This window comes from Candoia aspera, chromosome 1, assembly GCF_035149785.1.
Source record: "Candoia aspera isolate rCanAsp1 chromosome 1, rCanAsp1.hap2, whole genome shotgun sequence".
Classification (NCBI taxonomy): Eukaryota; Metazoa; Chordata; class Lepidosauria; order Squamata; family Boidae; genus Candoia; species Candoia aspera.
In genome coordinates, this window is record NC_086153.1 from 151,041,538 (window position 1) to 151,064,966 (window position 23,429).

General features: G+C 37.9%; 1 protein-coding gene across 2 annotated transcripts in view; it reads right to left on the bottom strand.

The window, feature by feature from the left end:
• RANBP17 (RAN binding protein 17) overlaps positions 1 to 23,429 on the bottom strand; it is a 227,276-nt gene that overhangs the window by 26,846 nt on the left and 177,001 nt on the right. The window contains exons 23-24 of one of the 2 annotated variants that reach the window (XM_063315799.1): positions 10,377 to 10,591; positions 6,901 to 7,039 (exon numbers count right to left, since the gene is read on the bottom strand). In XM_063315799.1, coding sequence (XP_063171869.1) covers positions 6,901 to 7,039; positions 10,377 to 10,591 — 354 coding nt within the window. Of the gene's footprint in view, positions 1 to 6,900; positions 7,040 to 10,376; positions 10,592 to 23,429 lie in introns of those variants that run through there. The other variant, XM_063315806.1, reaches the window with a different exon arrangement.

A 23,429-nucleotide genomic window follows, 5' to 3' on the forward strand; every position in this document is an offset into this window, starting at 1 on the left:
TAACCACAATTAGTCTCAAGACTCTCTTCATTTTACCACATATGAAACATTCCTCTGAATTTCTGACAATCCCCATTTCCACTGGATGCAAACTGAAGCAAATATTTGTCTCTGGTTTCTTCATCTGTAAAATACATCCACTCCATTCACTGTCAGAATAGCCCATAACAACATGCCTTTCTACATTAGGCTGCTTGGAATGGCATAGATGATTGTCTCATTTGATTGTTGCACAAAGCTAACAAGGACAAATTCGTAACATTCCTCTTTCTTAGGATGAATTGGGCTATGCTTTTAAATGTAGAGATAAAAGCATGAATTCAGAATATTGCAAAAAGTAAAATGCAAAATGTAAGACAAATGCATCTGAACAGTTTGAGCATCTGGTGTCAAAGAGTTGCATATTAATTCTATGCTTGTTGTGGGAATAAAGCCACTAGGCCCTGGAACATCTGTTCCATAGCGTATCAAAAAGATAAAGTACTGTTTTATTAGATACCTATATGAGAAAAAGAATTCATGGCTGGTCTCAGTAACCACTTTTGTCCCTGCCCCTGCCTGTAATACATGTATTGCTTTTGCGAGGAAATACCCATGTGATAGATATTCTGGATGTTTAAAGAGAGGAAGTGCAAGTAAAGATTTCCTACAGCAATTGTCTCTCTAAAGAGCATGATTTAATATTTATAAATGCTCAATTGTACATTTTGCCCAAGAGTTAAATGTTTAAGTATTCAATAATATGATCAATTTTAATTGTCCATTTTTTAATTTATTAGAAGTCATTTACATAGAAGAGTTTGATTTTGTTTTGCACTAAAGTTGAATCATTATTCAAATGGGGAGGGGGTGGACAATCAAATGGCCCTATCTAAACTAATCTGGTTCCAAAAAGGGGGTGGTGGTTGTCATAGTTGTCCAAGAAGAGTAAATGTATTTAATAAAGCCTATCACTGATTCTCTTCCAACGTATTTCACAGATATGCTGCAATACATAATTAAAGGTATTGTACTAAAACCATCACACAGATAGCTAGAGGATCGATTGGTGGAACTCTGTTCCCATAGCGCATATAGCAAAGTGTATAGTCCAAACTAGATAAATCTATTAGTTTGTGTGAAAACCATCACGTTTTCACCTCTCTTGTTTATGTCAGACTTCCCTCTAAATCATGTTAAGAACTGAACACAGATCTAGCTCTAAGTATTAGTTGGTGAATCCTGTTTATGTAAACAGTAAAGGATCTGATCCATTATGTTTTCTTTACTACAAGTTTCTTCCCTTCTGGTCGCATATGAAAGCAATGAACACTTTAAAAGATATCTAGAAATGCATATTTCATAAGCAGGTTATGCAATACTTTTAAGCCAGTACTTTGACTATTTGTTTGAAAATTGAATAACACAAAGTAAATCACTAACGTCCATTTAAAAACGCTCTAAACATGCTGATACCATACAAGTAGATATTTATTTTCTTCTGTAAGTGATCTTAGCAGCACAGTGGAGAGGTTTATCTGCTCATGAGGATGCAATTTAAGTATTAAGAGCTACTTATATTTTCCCATAACTGTATATCAAAGATGCCTGTGGCATTCATTTTTCTTCTCACTGTATGGGTGTAACAGAGGAAGATGTTATGCAAGACCCCTATCCTAATTTTAATGGACACACAGTCATTTGCTGAAGCTGAATAGAACCCTTACTGCACTTTACTCAAGCTAGGTAAACAAGCGGATTAAAAAGGAAACAAAGAAGTAGGGCAGGAACGACAATTGTTGGGGAATCAAGTGAGGGAGCGGGGAATAATACCTAATAACAACCTGGATAATGAGAAAGAAGCATTTATATTTAAACTAACTTCTCTTTACATGAGAACCAAGGTACTGCTATTTAAACACTCCCCCCCACCCGCATTTTATAAATGTATGTAGATGGAAGAATTATTTGGCAAGTGACAACACTATTGAGCCTGACATAATTTAAGAGCTTTGTTTTGTTATGATGAAGATTAGGGAAATGGTTTAAGTGAAATGCTCCCTGACCTGTTTCCTTTTACCCAAGACCAAAACAACCTCTTCCCAAGATACTCAACTTTGAAAGTAAACAAGCCAATCTATTTAATAAGAGTTGGATGTAGAAAATATTAAGCTTTCACTTTTGTTAATGAATGGCAGCATGTAAACTTGAAAAGCTTTACAGGGTGATTAGTGAGTAGATGTCATACAGGATATAGGAACTGGTTACAGTCCACTGAGTCAGCTGTGAAAGAGCCAAATAAACATTTCAGAAAAAGAACTCTGGAAATGTTTATCCTTACAATCAAGTTTAGATGTGGGATTCCATTATATATGATTGACAACAAGGGTATTCCAAAAGAATAAATATTATTATGAATACCGCCCAGAGTCACTACATTAGATAGGCGGCTATACAAATGTGATCAATCAATCAATCAATACAGCGTACAGAATATAAAGTATGGAACTATGATGCCCATGGTACTTCCATTCACAATTTCTTTTAAAAGAAGTTTTAAGATGTGGGTTTTCATGTCTTTTGTTCTACTGTTTAATTCCTGTTACTATATTCTATGTCAAACATTTTGGTGATGCAAGGGGAAAAAGGGACAAAACCTTAAATTAAAAAATGAAATATGAAAAAATACTTTAAAAAATGACAAATGCTGACTAACAGTAATCTTGACCTCTTCTTTTTAAATAAACCCAGGATGTTATGTTTCTTACATTACCATTATAACGTTAGCATACCCACAAGGCCATTTTGTATTTAATAGTCACACAGCATTAGCCACTACTTGTGTACTTTAAGATTATGATTTGAGGTTTTAAACATAGTACTAATAGGTTTGTTCATTTACAAATGAGTGACACATGACTTTCTGACTTATCTCTTTCATTCTTACAAATATCCAGTACCACCTCAGCAGTAGGAACTGCTATTTTATGTTTACATAAAATATGGATCTATTTTATGGAAAAGAATTGCACTTGGATCAGAAAGCCCACATTTCAATCCCAGCTCACCTATTAACTTAATGGAGAATCTCAAACTGCTATCTTGTGGACTGTTTCCACGTTGTAAAATTGTAGCAGTGGTGACAGGCTTAATCTGAGGATTTAAGAGACAAAAAATGGTACAGGTCTTTCTGACAAAAGAAGTAGAAAAGTATACGAAAATATCACTTAGAAAAGTGATGGAATTGATTTTGAGGGCAGGCTCCATGACTTTGGAGGACTGAAAAATAATATTGATTGATGTCCTTCATAAACTAATTGGTGAGTCTGTGTGTGTTTGTGTGTGTTATATGAAATGCATATTGGTTTTGTTTATCCAGTATTTAGAGGAATATAGGCTTTTTTAAAAAATTCCTTTCTCCTTTGGACTGGAATGGGCCACTTCACATCAAATGACCACCAGATCTACTACTGTGGACAAGAGGACCACAGAAGAAATGGAGTAGCCTTCATAATTAATAGTAAAGTGGCTAAAGCAGTGCTTGGATACAATCCAAAAAACGATAGAATGATCTCAATTCGAATTCAGGGCAAGCCATCTAACATCACAGTGATCCAAATATACGCCCCAACCACAGATGCTGAAGAAGCTGAAGTAGAGCAGTTCTATGAGGATCTGCAGCACCTACTGGACAACACGCCTAAAAGTGATGTTATTTTCATCACGGGAGACTGGAATGCTAAGGTGGGCAGTCAAATGACACCTGGAATTACAGGTAAGCATGGCCTGGGTGAACAAAACGAAGCAGGACACAGGCTGATAGAATTTGGCCAAGACAACTCACTCTGCATAACAAACACTCTCTTCCAACAACCTAAGAGACGGCTTTATACATGGACTTCACCAGATGGACAACACCGAAATCAGATTGACTACATCCTTTGCAGCCAAAGCTGGCGGACATCTATAGAGTCGGTGAAAACAAGACCTGGAGCTGACTGTAGTTCCGATCACTAACTTCTTCTTGCACAATTTAGGATCAGACTAAAGAGATTAGGGAAGACCCACAGATCAGCTAGATATGAGCTCACTAATATTCCTAAGGAATATGCAGTGGAGGTGAAGAATAGATTTAAGGGACTGGACTTAGTAGATAGGGTCCCGGAAGAACTATGGACAGAAGTTCACAACATTGTTCAGGAGGCGGCAAGAAAATACATCCCAAAGAAAGAGAAAACCAAGAAGGCAAAATGGCTGTCTGCTGAGACACTAGAAGTAGCCGGAGAAAGAAGGAAAGCAAAAGGCAACAGTGATAGGGGGAGATATGCCCAATTAAATGCAAAATTCCAGAGGTTAGCCAGAAGAGATATGGAATTATTTTTAAACAAGCAAAGTGGAAGAAGACAATAGAAGGACAAGAGACCTCTTCCAGAAAATTAGAAACATCGGAGGTAAATTCCAGGCCAAAATGGGTATGATCAAAAACAAAGATGGCAAGGACCTAACAGAAGAAGAGATCAAGAAAAGGTGGCGAGAATATATGGAAGACCTGTATAGGAAGGATAACAATATCGGGGATAGCTTTGATGGTGTGGTCAGTGAGCTAGAGCCAGACATCCAGAAGAGTGAGGTTGAATGGGCCTTAAGAAGCATTGCTAATAACAAGGCAGCAGGAGATGACGGCATCCCAGCTGAACTGTTCAAAATCTTGCAAGATGATGCTGTCAAGGTAATGCATGCTATATGCCAGCAAATTTGGAAAACACAAGAATGGCCATCAGATTGGAAAAAATCAACTTATATCCCCATACCAAAAAAGGGGAACACTAAAGAATGTTCAAACTATTGAACAGTGGCACTCATTTCACTTGCCAGTAAGGTAATGCTCAAGATCCTGCAAGGTAGACTTCAGCAATTCATGGAGTGAGAATTGCCAGATGTACAAACTGGGTTTAGAAAAGGCAGAGGAACTAGGGACCAAACTGCCAATATCTGCTGGATAATGGAAAAAGCCAGGGAGTCTCAGAAAAACATCTATTTCTGTTTTATTGACTATTCTAAAGACTGACTGTGTGGACCATAACAAATTGTGGCAAGTTCTTAGCGGTATGGGGATACCAAGTCATCTTGTCTGCCTCCTGAGGAATCTGTGTAACAACAAAGTAGGAACAGTAGGAACAGACCATGGAACAACGGACTGGTTTAAGATTGGGAAAGCAGTACGGCAGGGTTGTATACTCTCACCCTACCTATTCAACTGGTATGCAGAACACATCGTGCGACAAGCTGGGTTTGAGGAATCCAAGGCTGGAGTTAAAATTGCTGGAAGAAACATTAACAATCTCATATATGCAGATGATACCACTTTGATGGCTGAAAGTGAAGAGGAACTGAGGAGCCTTATGATGAAGATGAAAGAAGAAAGTGCAAAAGCTGGCTTGCAGCTAAACCTCAAAAAAACCAAGATTATGGCAACCAGCTTGATTGATAACTGGCAAATAGAGGGAGAAAACGTAGAAGCAGTGAAAGACTTTGTATTTCTAGGTGTAAAGATTACTGCAGATGCTGACTGCAGCCAGGAAATCAGAAGACGCTTAATCCTTGGGAGAAGAGCAATGACAAATCTCGATAAAATAGTTAAGAGCAGAGACATCACACTGACAACAAAGGTCCGCATAGTTAAAGCAATGGTGTTCCCCGTAGTAACATATGGCTGCGAGAGCTGGACCATAAGGAAGGCTGAGAGAAGGAAGACCGATGCTTTGGAACTGTGGTGTTGGAGGAAAATTCTGAGAGTGCCTTGGACTGCAAGAAGATCAAGCCAGTCCATCCTCCAGGAAATAAAGCCAGACTGCTCACTTGAGGGAACGATATTAAAGGCAAAACTGAAATACTTTGGCCACATAATGAGAAGACAGGACACCCTGGAGAAGATGCTGATGCTAGGGAGGGTGGAAGGCAAAAGGAAGAGGGGCCGACCAAGGGCAAGGTGGATGGATGATATTCTAGAGGTGACGGACTCGTCCCTGGGGGAGCTGGGGTTGTTGACGACCAACAGGAAGCTCTGGCGTGGGCTGGTCCATGAAGTCACGAAGAGTCGGAAGCGACTAAACGAATAAACAACAAACATTTCTCCTTAAGGATTTTAATCTTATTATGAACAGATTATTTTACCTCAAAGCTTATAGCAGCTGGTTTTCACATTCACAAATATAGATATCTTTGGTAGGATTATTTTCAATCATTTCATTGAAACTTGAGTAAACTGATTAGGAATAGTTCTTCTACATTTACACATACAGTACTTGGAGGCATTTGATCAGTTTTCCTCAGTAATAATTGGAACAGAGTATTTTAGTTTATTTATACTATATTAAGTTATTTGCCTTCTGGAATATGTGCTTTACACTGACAGTGATTGCAGCATGTTGCATAGTTTTATTGTACTAAGGCTTAGTGATAAGTAATTGGAATGTTAAAATGTTTTATGATTCGTGTTGTGATTTATACTTTTCAAATGTTTGAAAATATCTTATAACATTAGGAAAGAGTAAATCATAAAACAAATTTTTAAGAAGTACAATTTCTAAGTAATGTCCCCTTTATTTAGCTTCCCTTGAAAAGACAGTGTCTTCATTTGAATACATTAGAAAGAATGAGGAGTATTTTTGGACAACCTGTTCTTAGATTATTTTCTTTGGCTGAAGATAATGCCCACGTCTCCTCTATTAGTCTGAAAAGTGTCCTTCTGAACACAGGAACATTTAGTCTTTTACAAAAGACTCATGAATAGATAAATAATTATGTGCTGCATTGTTATGGTAACTAAATCAAATACCTGATGATTTGTGGCCATGTTGCTTTGTCTGCTTTATAATAACTTTTATATTCTTCCTTAGTTTATTCCTTTTGTGTACTTACCAAGTGCAGTTAGTCCTTCGGATATTGATGTAAATATATACATCAGTATATGTGGCTCTAAACTTGTGATGAAACTCATATGATCCTGTGCAAGACACTCCAAAAGTGGGTAGTAAGATTGACTTAATTTTCTATATTGCTTAGGAGAGAAGAGAAAGAGAGAATTATTATGCAATGAGAAATTAAATTGCTTATTAAAAATTACTGTAATGAAACAGAGCTCTAACATATTCCATACAGGTAGCCCTCGACTTACGACCATTTGTTTAGCGACCGTTTCAACTTACAAAAACACTGAATGAAGGGACTTATGACTGGCATCCAAAATTACAGCTACTGCAGTGCCCCAAGGTCACTGTATCAAAATTCGGGGGTTTGGCAGCCCACCTGCACTTAAAACCACAGGGGTGTTTCAACTCCCCCCACCTACTATCTTCCCCGTCTCTGCCCTTTTTGGTGCCCTGCACAGTGGCATTCCTTGGTGGTGGCAGCAGTGCTGGGGCTGAATTAGAGGCCCAGGGCCTTCAGCAGTCTCAGCCAGTTGCTGGCACCCCAAGGCCTCTACTTCAGTCCCAGCACAGCTGGCACCACAGCTGAAGAGTGCCGCCTCAAGCTCTGTGCCATGGCCAGTCACCCCAGTGCCCCAGTGCAAAGCCCCAGCCCCCCTGTGCACTGCGGGCTCTGCCACGCCCAGCTGACCGTCACCGTCTTCTTCCCGCTGCTGACAAAGTGAGCCCGGCCTGCCTTATGCGAGGCAGCTGCTGGCCGTGCCAACCCTTCTTCCTGAGGCCACTTGTGCCATTCTCTAAATTGCACGCACCATTCTCCAAATGGTGCACCCCATTCCCGTGCTGTTTTGGAAAGCCTTTGGAAAGCTTCTGAGGTCTTCCAAGGCGTCAAGGGGCGGTCAGCGGCCGGCTGAGACTGTTGAAGGCCCCGGGCCTCTAATTCAGCCCCAGTGCTGCTGCCGCTGCTGAGGAATGCTGCTGTGCACGGCGGCCAAAAGGGCAAAGATGGGTGGAGAGATAGGCGGGTGTGGGGAGTTGGAGCGAAGGCGAGCGCAGCAGGGCAGGAGAAGCATGAAGTACTCATCTAATGATGGTGCTGTCCTGGCCTAACAACTGCAACTGGAACTACTGGAACTGCTGTTGTTAAGTGGTGCAGTCACGTGATGTTTCACCTAATGACCACATCGCTTAGCGATGGAAGTTCCAGTCCCAATTGTGGTTGTAAGTCGAGGACTACCTGTATTATCTACCGTGTTAAATCCTTTTTGTATAAAAAGAAGTATACTATATTCTAGGCAGAACAGACCAAACAAAATGCTGGTGTAGTCCTGACACTATTCAGCCATTTTTCTGCTAGCTACACAATATAGCAAGGAGCCACAATACAGCTAGGAGCTGAACTGCCCACTGGAAACCTAACTACAGACTACTACTAGAATTACGTATCTGTATATTTACTAAGCCAGAATATCCAAATGTATGTAATTATATGTCCAGATGTACAGCTGTGGATCTCTGCATGTGCGCATATACACATTACATGAAAGAGAAAGAAACCTATGCAGGGTTTCTAAATTGTAATCCAAGGAAGAGCAGAAGGATGCTCCCTTTACTATATCAACCTGAAGTGAGTCTGTAACTGTGTCTGATCTAACAGTTACAGTTCTCTGTGCTACAGATTGCTCTGTGCATCTCTGTCTCTGTTCCATGCTTTCCTTTTAGCAACTCTCAGAACATTTTATCTAAAAATTTACAAGTTGATGCACATAATTTTGAAATATTGAACGATTCAAGTCAGCTTACATTCCGCAAGAATAGACATAGGCTGCTACTGAAAACACACATTGCCCAACTGTCTATTCAGGCAATGGTTGTACTTACCTGCGCTGTCTTCTATTGTGAAGTAAGTAAAAGCTTTCTATTTTAAGACTGTCTTAGGATAGCTTTCTAATTCATATATATATATGTATGTATGTATATATGCATTTTGATTCTAACAGTAAAATCTAATACAAACTAAACTTAAAGAAATTAGCTAATTCTGAACATATCATTGATATATCCTTTCTGAAGGTAAGATACACAACTATCACATTTCAGCCTCTTTCTTACAGCCAAAATTATTATAAAAATTCAGCTTAGAGACATAAAAACTGATCAGGTCAAATATTGTGCAGTAATTGGAGTCCTCAACATTATGAAAATGGAAGTCAAAGTAATATTGACTAAAAGCTTCAGAAAAATGTCGTACTTTGACTCAGATCTCAGGAATTATTTTTTACTAGGCGATCTCTGATTGTAGAAAGTGACTTGCTACCCAATCTTGCAAATAACTGTGCAACAGCTGTTTACTGATGTTTATCCTGGTGCACCGTGCTGCCTATTTTGCATGTCCTTTGCCAAATATATTCTCTGTGGCTCCCGCTGCCCTTCGCCAAGCTATTTTGATGTTTGTACGTAGTCATTCCAATGGTTCTAAATACTTCTCACAGTCATACAGCCAACTGTGGGATTTTATCATTGTTATGCATCGCTGTTCTTTCAACTGAAGACCGTAAGGTAAGGTTCTCTGACTGCAGAATTACGAAGGGCACAATGATGCAACTAAGCATAAGTAATAATGCCACTCAGATGAAGAGGAGGGGGAAAAACGTAATGACACCCCTTTCTTCTGTTTGCAGTTCTCCTTTCTGATGTTTGCACTATGTCTCCTTTAATAATACTGTCATTGTTTCTCAGCCTGCTCGGGAACAACTTTTGGGACATTACAAGTAAAGAGTCACGCATCCAGTGCTGCTTTAGTGTTTGTCTTGGGAAACCATGATGTGAAGGAGTGATTACTAACATAATCTATAATTACTTATATATATATATATTAAAAAATCTGCTTCAGAATTAAAAATTATTTCTGTTTACAAAGGGATTAATACATTTGCCACACTGCTTTAATTTTCCTAAATTTTGCTTGAGTAAAATAGGGAGAATTGGTATTAGACTAGGTGAAAATCAGTGCTATACAAGATGAACAGCTTATTTGATCCAGTAGTAAAGTTTTGCTCTTAGGAGAGTTCCCTCTCACTTGTCAGATAGTAGTTTGTAAGACTGTCACTTCCATTAAAGCCAATCCATAGGAGACAATGTCAGAAGAGTACTGATTTACAACATATCAGCAAGTTTAAACTGACAGCGTCACAAACAATCCTACTGCAGTCTGTGGATTATTATCCATTTAGCAGATGATCCGTGATTATCTTGATGACACATTTTAAATATTTTACAGTAAACATTCATCAACTAGTCAATGAAACTACAACAATATGGCATGTGTAAAAACTGTTAATTCATGCATACAGTGAGACAGAAAAGAACTGCACTTAAGTTGTTCTAGATTCCTCTCGATCTCCATTTTAGGTCTGTGGTAGTAATACATAATTTGCATAAAGACTCCCAGGATGAATAATTTCTTACTAGCAGGTCACTGTGGGATACTGAGAGCAGCATTTTGACAAAGGCCTGAAGTACATTGTCAAAGTGGTTGTCCCCATACAACTTGAAGACGCCAAAGCTGACATAATTTCCACACAAGGCAGATTTGAGGGCAGAGTAACAGATGGAAATACCCTTGAGTTTCAGTGGATAAACTTGATCCTTTGACAGAGCCCCAAGAGATAGGATCTGATTACCTGTTTGCAAGGAGAAAAAATGAAGAGAAACTGACATAAGTGAGTGAAAAACCTCAAATCTGTGTCACTTAGCATTTTTATTTGTTACTTTTTATTATTATTGGAATATATTTGTTCTGGACAACTATTAATGGATAGTTCATGTGATCTGCTTTACATCTAGGACAGAATTAAGGGCTGATGTTATTCCATGGCTTGCACCACTTGATATTCCCTTGCTGCTAAACTGTATAAGGAAAAGACAAGACTTATTCTTGGGGACGAAGCTTTTTAGTAGTAAAAACCTGCCAAATTTAAGAAGTATTTTAAGAATGAAAAAATAAACTCTCTTCCCTCTTAAGGCCAAATCTAGGCTTGCCTGAATAGGCACTCTTTTCCAGTGTCCCACCTGAAATCAAAGTGAGATTGGCTTAACAACGAAGGATTTATTCTGCCTGTTTGTTTACTTACCAATAGAACATCTGAAAGAGAAAGCGATTATTATCCCAACATCACTCATTCATCTATGCGGAGATTTTACCTATTTATATTGTAAATGTACTGTAAGTCTGCCAATACTTATGTTGACGCTTTCTGCAATATAGTGATAAAGATACATGGGCACCAAATATCAAATCTTTACATGCCCACATACTGCAGAGAGGTGTTGGCTTTTACAGTGCAAAGCGCTGAGTTTGCCCCATGTCCTGTTTTATATTCCCAGACAGAATCACTTTAAGCACTCTTACCCTAGCTGAACCTACTACTGAAAATGAACTAGGCTAGGACAACATATCCCTCAGATGATGGATGTTAGACTATTGTATACTGCAAATTTTTGATATAAGTCTTGCTGGGGGGTTGTCAGGATCTAGACGAGATGGAACGAGCTGAAACTGAACCCCCAGCAACATGGCATTAGTGAAGATGGTTCTGCCAGCTCCGGTGCTATCTCTTGAGGGGTGGCATTGTCCTGAGGGAGCAGGTCTGTGACTTGGGGGTCCTCCTGATCATGGCTACTGCTAGATGGGCAGGTGGAAGCAGTGGCCAGGAGAATATTTGCCCAGCTTCAGTCGGCGTGCTGGCTGTAGTCTTTCCTAGAGCAGGAGAATATGACTACACCAAATCATATACCTATCAATCAAAGTTAGACTTCTGCAATGTGCTCTACATGGGATTGCTTTTGAAGACCACTTAGAAACTAAAATTCAACAGACCATATATAAGCTGGCAGCAGTTGCTGTGGTCATATCTATTTTGCAGGGCATGCACTGGTTACCAGTTAATTCCCAGATGTAATTCAAAGTGCTAATTTGTTTATTTATTTATCACCAAAAGACCCAAATAGCAAAATTTAGCATTAGATAGAATAGTTTAACAAATAAAATAAATTGATAAATTTAAAACTCAAATTTATTGATGTGCTACTAAAGATCTTGTTTAATCATGGTTAAAAATTTGGCTGTTGCCTCTGTAATGTTAGGATTTTTATCTGTGAGTAAAATTTTAACATATTTAGAAATATGTCTCCCTGGCCTTGATTTTAAAATAGGCCAAATAATATCCTGCTGAAAATTCACAATGCAATAAAATATAATTCACTGTTCCAAGGTCAATACCATTACAGGGACAAATTTTTGAGAGATAGGGATCTTTTGAAATCTACCATATAGTATATTTGATGGCAACACATTTAATCTGGTTTTTGAAAAGGTTATTTTCTATTTACTTAAATGTAAATTACTAAAATATATCGGGAGCTGAAAAGTGTATTTGTAATTTATTGAATAAGTCACAGATAAACACAACTTTGGCTTTTGCCAATTATTCCTGTACAGAGTTATCCTATGATCTTTGTTTAATACAGTAAGTTGCTGAAGTCATACCCTTGGAAAACAAATAATTAGGATCCATACCAATCTTTTGGGTCACCTGTTCAAATCACGTGCCTAAATAGGAATCATTTGGGATTTCAGGTAGCAGTCCTTCCTTGTTTTTGAAAACATATATTTGAAACCAAAACTTAATAGTTCTTAGCCAAGCTTTTGCTTTCAAAAAGCACTGCCCAGTTTTCAGTAGAATTATAGAATTTGGAACACAATTTAGAACATTTAAAAGTGATCTTAGCAATTTCACTTGCTGTTGGGTTATATTATTGTTGACAATTGTAATCCAAATTGGAGCTCCACATAAAATTTGAAAAGCAATTTTTGCATTAAAAACCTGTATTGCTACAGGGACAAATCTCCTTTTTGAATAAAAGTATTGAAACAAGGCCTTCCTAGTAGCTTTTGCTTTCAAAACTACTGCCTTGCAATGATATTGCCAGGACAGAGCATGGTTAAATAAAATCCCCAGATAAGTAACATTCTCAACTTGTGTAATCATATGATCTTGAATATTCCAGCTATACTTTTTTATTTTTTCTCAAAAAACATAGTTTCATCATATTTGATTTGTATTATTTTGTATTATTGCATTATTTTGGCAATTCTTGGCTAGTGTCTCAAGTAGGCATTTCAAACCCAATCTAGTAGTTGGAAGAATAATTTTCCTTTTGGTTAATAATAGACAGTGGCCATCACCATGAGGTAATGTCCAAATCATTGACACAGATATTAAATAGTGTTGGGGCCAAAATACAACCACCCTTATTCATTATTATGTTGCTTATAAGTAAACTTTTTCTGCTGCATCTACATCCGTTGTTGTTGTATTTTTATTCCACAATGAATGAATGAATGTGTGTGTGTGTGTGTGTGTCTGTGTGTGTGTGTAGGTCAACTCAAGACGGTAAACATACCTAAAACTCCTGACTCCCATTTTCCCAAAAACAACCCTATGATGTGGGTTGGGCTGAGAGAGAGTGACTGGCCCAAACACACCCAGCTGGCTTTCATACCTAACAGCATTATACTATCTTGATATAATGCCTGTATTAAGTATTAAGTACCTCTGTTATAGAACTCCAATATGCTGATGATAATGTAGTCTGCACACACTCAAAAGAAGATCTTCAAACTATTCTAAACATCTTTGCAGAAGCGTACAATAAGCTTGGCCTCTCGCTTAACATTAAAAAAACCAAAGTGCTTTACCAGCAAGTTTGAACCAATCCCTCCACAGCATCAATTCAGCTTGAAGGTGTGCCACTGGAAAATGTCGACCACTTTCCTTATCTTGGCAGCCATCTATCTATAAAAGCCAATATCGACACTGAAATTGAGCATTGTCTAAACTCTGCGAGCGTAGCTTCTCCTGAATGAAGTGTAGAGTGTTTGAGGATTGGGACATTCACAGGGAGACCAAAATGCTTGTTTACAAAGCCACTGTACTACCAACTCTATTGTATGCCTGTGAAACTTGGACTTTCAACAAAGGCCACCTCCAACTTCTTCAAAGATTCCATCAACACTGCCTCCGTAAAATTCTGCAAATTACTTGGGAAGGTACACGGACTAATGTTAGCGTATTGGAAGAAGCGAAGACCACCTGCGTTGAGACAATGATCATCCAACATCAACTTCGCTGGACCGGCCATGTTGTTTGAATGCCTGATCATCGTCTTCCAAAACAGCTACTTTACTCCCAACTTAAGAATAGAAAATGGAATATTGGTGGACAGCAAAAGAGATTCAAAGATGTTCTCAAAGCTAATTTTAAAAAGTTTAATATCAGCACTGAGAACTGGGAAGTCCTAACTCATAAGTGTTTAAATGGAGATCAGCCCTTTACAGGCGCTACAGACTTTGAAGAAGCACGACTATAGGGCGAAAGTGAGAAGCGAGCCAAGAGGAAGGCATGTCAAGCAAATCCTCATCGTGACTGTCTTCCACCTGGAAATTTATGCCCTCATTGTGGGAGGTTGTGTGGATCCAGAATTGGCCTTTACAGCCACTTACGGATCCACTGATAAGATTTTAATTCTGGAAGACAATCTTACTTGGCTACAAGTGATTGCCAATAATTAAGTATCTAAGAAATCTATCCGGAACCAAATTCTCTAAGTTAACCCAGAGTTTGGTTTTATTAACAGAATCAAAGGCGGCCTTAAAATCTATAAAGCAAATAGTTTTCCTGCCAGGTAGTATAATATATAACACTGATAAATTGTTGATCTGTCTTTTCTAAAAACAGTCCGAGCATTTGCTAAAACAAAGAGCTCCTCAAGATAGGAGGTTAATGTTTCATTTGAATGTCTAGCATAGTTTTCCCAGGACCGATAGCAAGCTAATTGACTTATAATTAACAAGATTTTCCAATTTCCCTTTTTTATATAGGGGAACTATTCTAGCTCTATTCTAGCCCGAGGGGATTAAATCAGAACTATCTATCCAATAAAAGAGAATATATGTAGTTCAGGGTTGAATTATGGAGTCCTTGGTGCTCTCAGAGCTTGGTTGTTTACTTGTAGACGTTTCATTACCCAATAAGGTAACATCACCAGTGAGAGGGGACAATGTTACCTAGTTGGGTAATGAAATGTCTGCAAGCAAACAACCAAGCTCTGAGAGCACCAACGACTCTGCAGAACTATCTACTGTAGTAAATAGAGTCACCAATATTGGGCCCCACCAATCTAGATTTTGTTTAAGAAATTCAATGGGTATATTATCTTGGCTAGGAGCCTTACCAGATTTTATTTTTGAAATAAGACCAACAACTCTTCTTCAGACACGGGTTCCTTCTGTTTATTTATTTATATGCCACCAATCCCAGAAGGCTCTAGGTGGCTAACAATGTCATTAATAAAAAAAGAAAAAAGGAAAGTCACAAAAATACATAAAAGGACTGATCAAAATAAAATAATAAAACCAACAAAATACTGTAACAATGTGCTCCCAACCACACTATCAATCAGTGCATTCTATCCTCCCATGCTAAGTAGGATAAGTGTGTCTTAACAGCCTTCCTAGAGCCCAGGAGGGGCATAGTTGAATATCTGCGGGAAGGGAGTTCCAAAATGCAGGGTGGCTCTTGATGAAGGCTGCTTCTGAGGCCCTGTCAAACAACAGTCTCAAAGGGATGAGACCTGGAGGGAGTGGCTACTCTTTGACCAACTACCAGGCAGATAAATATAGGAACCCCAATATGGCTTGGCACTTAGGTAACTTCTGGACTGTTGACTCCCATTAGAATCAACCTGTCTGAGCAGGTCTTTCCAAGAGAAATGCTTATAGTGATACAATCTCATCAGGTGAGGGGCTGAAGCCAGGAAACACCGTTTTCCCATCATGGCAACTATACTCTTGAACAGCCATTCTCTAGAAGCTAAGCTGGCCCCTCCGGTGTTGGCCTTATGAAAGATAGTTAAGACCAAACTCTTCTGGAGAAATTCTGGAGAATGATTATGTGCCACCTGAAACAGAAACTTTTTATTTGTTAGTTTATTGATAGTATGAATTATTAATGCTAGCTTTGTTTTATTTTGATTTTCATAATGTAGTGGTTTTACTGTGTTTTATATTATCATAAGCTGCTGTGAGTCAATTACAATTTAGCAGCTTATACATTCAATAGTAAGTATCAACTACAGAATCCCACCTAGTTTCCCAAGGCTACGGTAGATGTGGGCTCAAACAATTTTATCTTTACCCTTTCTAAAAAACAAAACTAAATTAATTGTTAAAATATATGTTTAGCATTTCTTAAATCTGCCTGATAGCAAGAGCTTTAATTTGTATCTGGTGAATAAGGAGACTGGCTTGCCAACTGGTAATGTTTCTGAAGCCCAAACGAATGTCACCAAGTGTAGGAAGAATCAGCACCTTTACTTAGGAAAATCTTATTGACTACAATGGGATATACATTTAAAGAAACAGTGGTGGAGCATGCTGCGTTGTCATGGTCCACTTTGGTCTATTTGGTAGCAGGAGGACTAAATAAATGAAGAAGCCATGATTATGGTTTGGGTTTATGATATTTGCTTGTTAGAAAAGGAACTAAAGGGTTCAAGGTTATCATCTTGCCTATTTTTTTTCTTTTTCTGTCAAATACTGTATTAAACCACATTATGTCTGATTTTATTTCAAAGTAGAGAGTTATTTCTAAATATTAAAATACAAATACATATCCTTGTGATAGCCTGCTGGTGCAGCAGATAGTACACCATTCCAAGTGTAGTTTGGTCTAGTGGTTAAGGTGCTGGGCTAGAAACCAGGAGACGTTGAGTTCTAGTCCTGCCTTAGGCATGAAAGCCAGTTGGGTGACCTTGGCCCAGTGACTTTCTCTCAGCCCCGCTCAACTCACAGGGTTGTTGTTGTGGGGAAAATAGGAGGAAGGAGTACTAGGTATGTTCCCCGCCTTGAGTTATTTGTAAAAATAATAAAGGCAGGGTAGTAAACTAACTAACTAACTAACTAAATATTTTAATAACTGCTAACCAGTTGATACTATGCCACCTCTCAAATGAAGGTATTTTCCATGATATGGATGTGTAAACTACAGAATATGCAATCTATAGTTTGAAACCGTAGCAAGCATAACTTGCAGGCAAAGCAACTGTTACTTGAAATTACTATTTAACATTAAAACTAAAGTTCCACTGTGTTCCGTGTGTTCTACTCTTTACACACCACACTTAACCCAGTCAACTGCTAACAAAGTTAAATGGCCATAACACTGGTTTTGGCAGCACACGATCACACTAACTGGATCAAGAGCTGTCACCTTCAGAATCCCCCATCCAGTACTTCCTAAAGTCCCATAAATCCTTGCAACAGGATAGTATTGGCAGATTTCATTATATTACTGGCCCCTTTACACTGTTCAGCCAGGAGGCAGGCATGACTTGGGCTTGTCAGCCAATCATTCTTTAGGAGATATATTTTGTTGGCTGGATGGAGCAATGAGTTTTGTCATGGAGAGGGTTGCTTTTTTTTAAACCACTGTATATCTCCAGTTCTTTTTCTAGTAGGATACAGTGGGCAAGGACTGGAAATTGCCCCAATTGACTGGATTTTTTCATTCACATAATGTAGTTGACTGAATACTGCAGCTGACACAAGCAACTGTAATACCTTGGGGATGAACTTTCCAGTAGCTGTCTCACAATTGTAGCATTTATTTGTGGTTGTGGAGAGTATTTTTAACAATTAATGTTTTTGGACATATAGCTGAATTCAGCATAGTACTATTTAGCAGAAAGACAGAATTTAGAAAGTGGTATGCTGTCACAAATTGGATAAACACAGATCCAAAATTATTTAAGTAACAGAAGCAAGATATTATTTAAATCAAATTGGCATCATTGAACTATCATTAAAAAACAGAGAGAAATAGGTGTTTGTGTATTTTTAAAATATGTAACACTATTGCTTACTACGGTAAAATCTGCCAGCACCTATATATCTGCAAAATGCCACTACCATTGCTATGAATGCTCTAAATAGAATAAACAAGGGATATAAAATGTGTTCCATTATTAAAAATAAACAATTGATTAAAAATTAATAATACGTATTAGACAGTAAAAAAATAACTTTTTTCTTTAAAAAGATACACGATACTAAGCTGTAAGAGTGGAATGGATTACAACACTATGTCTTGCACAATAGATGTTCTAGAAGCTATTTAAAGCTCATTAGAAATAATGTCCCTGGCTCCTAGAAAAGTGGTAAAATGTAATCCTCATCCAAATGTTACCTGGTCTATGAGAACAGGAAATTGTTCTGTGCTACTGTGACTAACCTTGATGCTGACCCTGAACAGTAACTGCTAGAACAGCTGAAAGCTGCAACAAAATTAAAAACTTACATCAAAGTATATCATGACAGAATGTAGATAAATAAAATACAGCATATTGAAAATATTATTTTTCTGTCAGTCTTACAAAACTGTGAGATGGAAGAATTAAAAAACAAAAAACAAAACCTAGAGCAATGCAGTATATTAGGGTCTAGAACAAATCTTTTTCACCCTGTTTTACTGATATCTGTTCTATTTGCCACATTCAGATACACAGTAAGCCTAATTACTTCCGGATTGTTCAGACTCGCAATGAACCCAGGCTAGCAAGGCAAAGATTATGGGAATTAAAATTCAAAGTCTCTGGGGATGCCACCGGAATAGACAGTGGAACAGTCTCAACAGACCTCCCAGGATCTAACCAATAATTCCAAAGGTCATAGGGTTTTTATCAATTCTTCAGAAAAAATAGCATGATTTTAGATTGTGCAACACACAGTACATCTGAAAATATAAGAAGGAGTACACTTTCCCCCCTCCAGACAATCAGAACAACTGAGAAAAGTTTCTTTTCTGAACTGCCAGGGAATCTTGAATAATAGCACAGATTCTGTCTTAGTCTTTAATAGGTTTCCCACCCCAACTCGCAAGGCAAAATACATAAAGAAGTATAGCTTACTTTCATCACAGAGATATAAATGTGTAGAGGGGTAGCCAATGCCAACTTTCAGTCTTTTACTTGAAGTTCAGACTGTGTTAATCTTTATTCTTTTATCTTTATGAAATCAATCTGCTTTTTTCCTAAATATCTGGGATGATCATCATTGTATCACTTTTTCCTCAACAAGGGAAAGGTGCCCCAGCGCACCATAAAAAAGAGAAATTCCCCTTACTCTCCTTGGAGATAGCACCATGCACAGAAATGTGTGAAATAGTCCATCACACAGAGAGAAATCTGTCCCAACACTGCACTAAGCAGTCCCAACTGATATAATACACTTCAGCAACAAGGATCAAGATAAATGCATAAACAAAGGCAAATATGTAGCAATGTAGTAAAAAGGCGAATTGGAGCCAATGTAGGGTTTCTTTGCCCAAAGAAATTCCAAAAGAGATTTGGAATTAGTAAAGAAGAAGGAAAGTGCTAATATTCCCCCATCAATTTCTGACTACTATCAATCCTTCCAAGCTGATGCAATTTGCATTTTAAACAAAGCCTGCCTTTCAAATTTATGTAGAGTATGGCTGTGAAAATCACCCAGACAGAAATGCCTAACAATAGTGTATCCCACAGAGTGAAAGATCTGTCCCACACTGCAGATAGTGCGCCCCCACTCAAAAAATTTAGAAAAAAAGTTAAATTACAAATCTGACTAATTTGTGATTTGTTTAATCAAAAATTAATTCACAAAATTTATCCTTACTTTAGTACAAGAAAAGATATCATCAATTCATTTTAAAACTTTACCTACAATCTAGCAATTAAAAGCTTTTGGGAACGATAAAGTTTAGTTTCAAAGGAAAAATAGTGGTAACGTAAGTTCTATAATTAAATCAATCCTTCATCACTGGAACATAAGAAGGTGCCTTATATTGGTAACTTGGAGAGGTTATCAAGGGATATGCGCTGAGATATAACAAATACACGTGTGATGACTAGGTTTTATCTCCCCCCCTCTAAATTAGGTGAGATAATTAATATTCTGGACTAGTATGTGGGCAGAATAAAGGATACAATGAGGTTCATTCCAGACAAGACACCTGTAGGTTCCCTGAAAGTTCTTTGTCCACTGATGCAGCATTCAACCTGTTAGGGGTGGGACAGCACTCTCCCTGGAGCAAAAGGTACAGAATGTTGAGGTGGTCTTGAATCTAGCATCATTACTGGAAGCTTTATACGTTATTCATCTAGTGGTAATCCCTGATTTGGACCACTGTAATGCATTATATGTGGATCTGCCTGTCTCTGAAAACAAGACACTTCAGTTTCTTCACAACCAGCAGCTAGACTGCTAATGGGGACTGGTTAACATGATTACATTATGATTTTCACTTGATGCCCTTTTCCAGGGCTATAACATGAGGCAAAATGGGTTGTACTATGGGACACTAGAACACTGTTTTGCAAAGGACCAAATATGAGGCCCTATTTATGCAGTTAGGCTCAAGGACAAACTAGGCATGCCACTGTTGTACAGTACTTAAGATAGCAGAATCCCTGTCTAAGCTGCTGGGTCTCACACTGGCATGTTAATGGATTCACCTAGTGGGAATGTTCCTGTAATGGGGCCTATTAAACTTCTCAGTGAAAAATGAGAAAGAACACTGGCTCATAACTTCATGGCCTTTGTTGTCTATAAATAACGTTCACAGTATGGGAAATAGACAACATGACCTTAAGCTCGTAGTACAAAAAGGCAAAAAAGGTTTACCAGGTAGGATGCAGCGCTGGTGATTTTAAAATAAGAGTTGAAGGATATATTTTTTAAATAAATGGAACTGAAGTAATAGAAGTGGAGGTAGAATTGCAATGTATATAAAAAGAACCCACATTTACTTTGAAATCTAAATTAATGAACTTGTATTTATTGTTTAGCAGAAATTTAGATTAAAAGTAAGGGGACAATACTACCCAACAGAGAAGGCTTAGACAATGAAGTGGAGACAGCAGGAACTTGGAAGGAAAATGAGCATGCAATGCTGGAGTTATTACTACAGAAAAAAAGCTGAATGTAGTGGAACCACGTCTTGGACTTCAACAAAGTGAATTGAAATAAACTCAGAGAAATCCGTAGGATTCTATGGAAAAAGTTAATGGACAGAAGAGTTCAAAATGGGTGGGAATTCCTAAAAGAGAAGACAAAAAAAAGCACAATTGCAACAACTTGGGGCAGGGGCACAAGAGGAAAACAACAGAAGTAGTCAATATAGCTGCACAAAAAATAACAAAGACCTGCACACACACACAAGAAAGCTAAATTTCTAGTTTGGATCAGTCTTCTCTAAAAGGAGGATATATACCCCACCTAAAAAGTGGGAAGAGAAGGATAAATGGGTAAAATTGAACCTTGAGACTGATAGAACATGGTCAGGAAATATGAGATGTATTGCATCCTAAGATATCAAAGAAGATAGCGGATGAACTGACCAAAACCTATATACTTTCTTTGGGCACTCCCGGAGATTAAATGAACTGCCAGATGACTGAAGGACAAATGCTGCCTCTGTCTTTAAAGAAGAGGGAAAGATAGATTCAGATATAGGCCAGTTAATCTGATACCAGTATCTGGATACTATAGTGGATCACAAAGTGATATAACCAATTGGAAGTACTGTGGCAAATACCAGATTAGCATGAATTAGTCAAGAACAAGTCTTTCCAGACCAATCATATATTTTGATCGGTTAACTTCCTTAATAGATTATGTGAATGCTGCAAATGCAATATACCTTGATACCAGCACAACAGCTGACAAAGTACCACTTAACATTCTACTTAGAAAGCTAGTTAATAAGGGATGAAGGCATGGCTATGAACAGATACATTGCTGTCTTGAAACTCATACTGAAAAAGTATTTATCAATAGTTTCTCAATAAACTAAAAGTGGAGAGCAGGCATGAAGTTCTACTGTAGGCCCTGTATTTTTCAACATTCTCAGCAATATTAAGGCAATGGGCTAGACACCAGGAGACTGAGAGTTCTAGGCCCACCTTAGGCACGAAAGCCGGCTGGGTGACCTTGGGCCAGTCCGTCTCTCTCAGCCCAACTCACCTCACAGGGTGGTTGTTGTGGGGAAAATAGGAGGAGGAAGGAGTATTTGGTATGTTCCCCGCCTTGAGTTATTTATAAAAATAATAAAGGTGGGATAGAATGAATGAATGAATGAATGAATGAATGAATGAATGAATGAATGAATGAATGAATAAATGACTTGGATGAGAAGGTGAAGGAAATCTTATTAAATTTGTAGATGAGACAAAATTGGGTAGGATAGCTAATGCTCTAGAAGATAGAAATAAAGTTCAAAATGATCTTAATAGATTATAGAAATGGGCTAAAACAACAGAATAAAATTTATCAAACAAATGCAAAATTCTTTACTTCAAAGCAAAAATTAAATGCACATTATGGAATGAAGGATACATGATATGACAATATCTGGGAAAATATCTTGGATTAGTATTTGATTATACACTGAGTATGAACCAGCAGTGTGATATCGCAGCAAACAAATGGAAAATTAACTTTTAGATTGCATCAACTGTTAACAGTTACCAAATCATAGGAGGTAATACTTCTATTATATCTTGCATTGATTAGACCCCACTTCGAATACTGAGTCCAATTCCGGGCACAACACATTTTAAGAAGGATTCAAATAAACTAGAACAGATTCAGAAAAAGTCAACAAGGATCATTATGGGATTAGAAGCTCAGTTCTATAAAGAGAAAACAGGAATGTTTAGCCTTGAAAAGAGAAGAACGAAGGAGGATACGATAGCATTCTTCAAAACCCTGGACCTATATCACATCAAAGGTGATCAATACTTGTTCTCTACCACCCCATAATGGATTTCAGTTATGGGAAGGCAATTCTAATTGAACGCTAGCAAAAAAACTCTATTCAGTGATGGTGGATTGCTCCTCACTGGACATGTTCAAGCAGAAGCTAGACAGCCAACCGTTGATGCTTGAAAATGGATTCTTGCACTGAGCAGGAAGATTGGATTCAGTGGCCTAAATGAGTTCTTTCCAACTTTATGATTCTTATCATTCTACAAGTCTGCGAAGTAGATCTGCACCTTATCTGAACTGCTATTATTTCCTAGAAATAATTAGAGTAAGTTTATTAATTTTAACATACATGGATTTGATGAAGTTAACTCTAATTTATGAAGTCTCGTGCCACAATAAATCTCTTAGCCTGTAGCTTACACGAAACTACTGTTTTCCTTGCAACAGCAAATCTAAATGCAACTGCCACAAAGTACTGTACTATATTTTCATTCCTCAGGGCATCTCTAGTCAACTTCTACTGGTATTTGGGGGCCTACACGTGGGAGAAAGATTTCCTTAAGATTCCTTCCCTTGCTTTTTATTTTCCAGAACCCTTCCTTTGAAATATCTCTTCTTTTTTTTTTGTTCTGCTGAAAGGTGAAATAACATGGGAA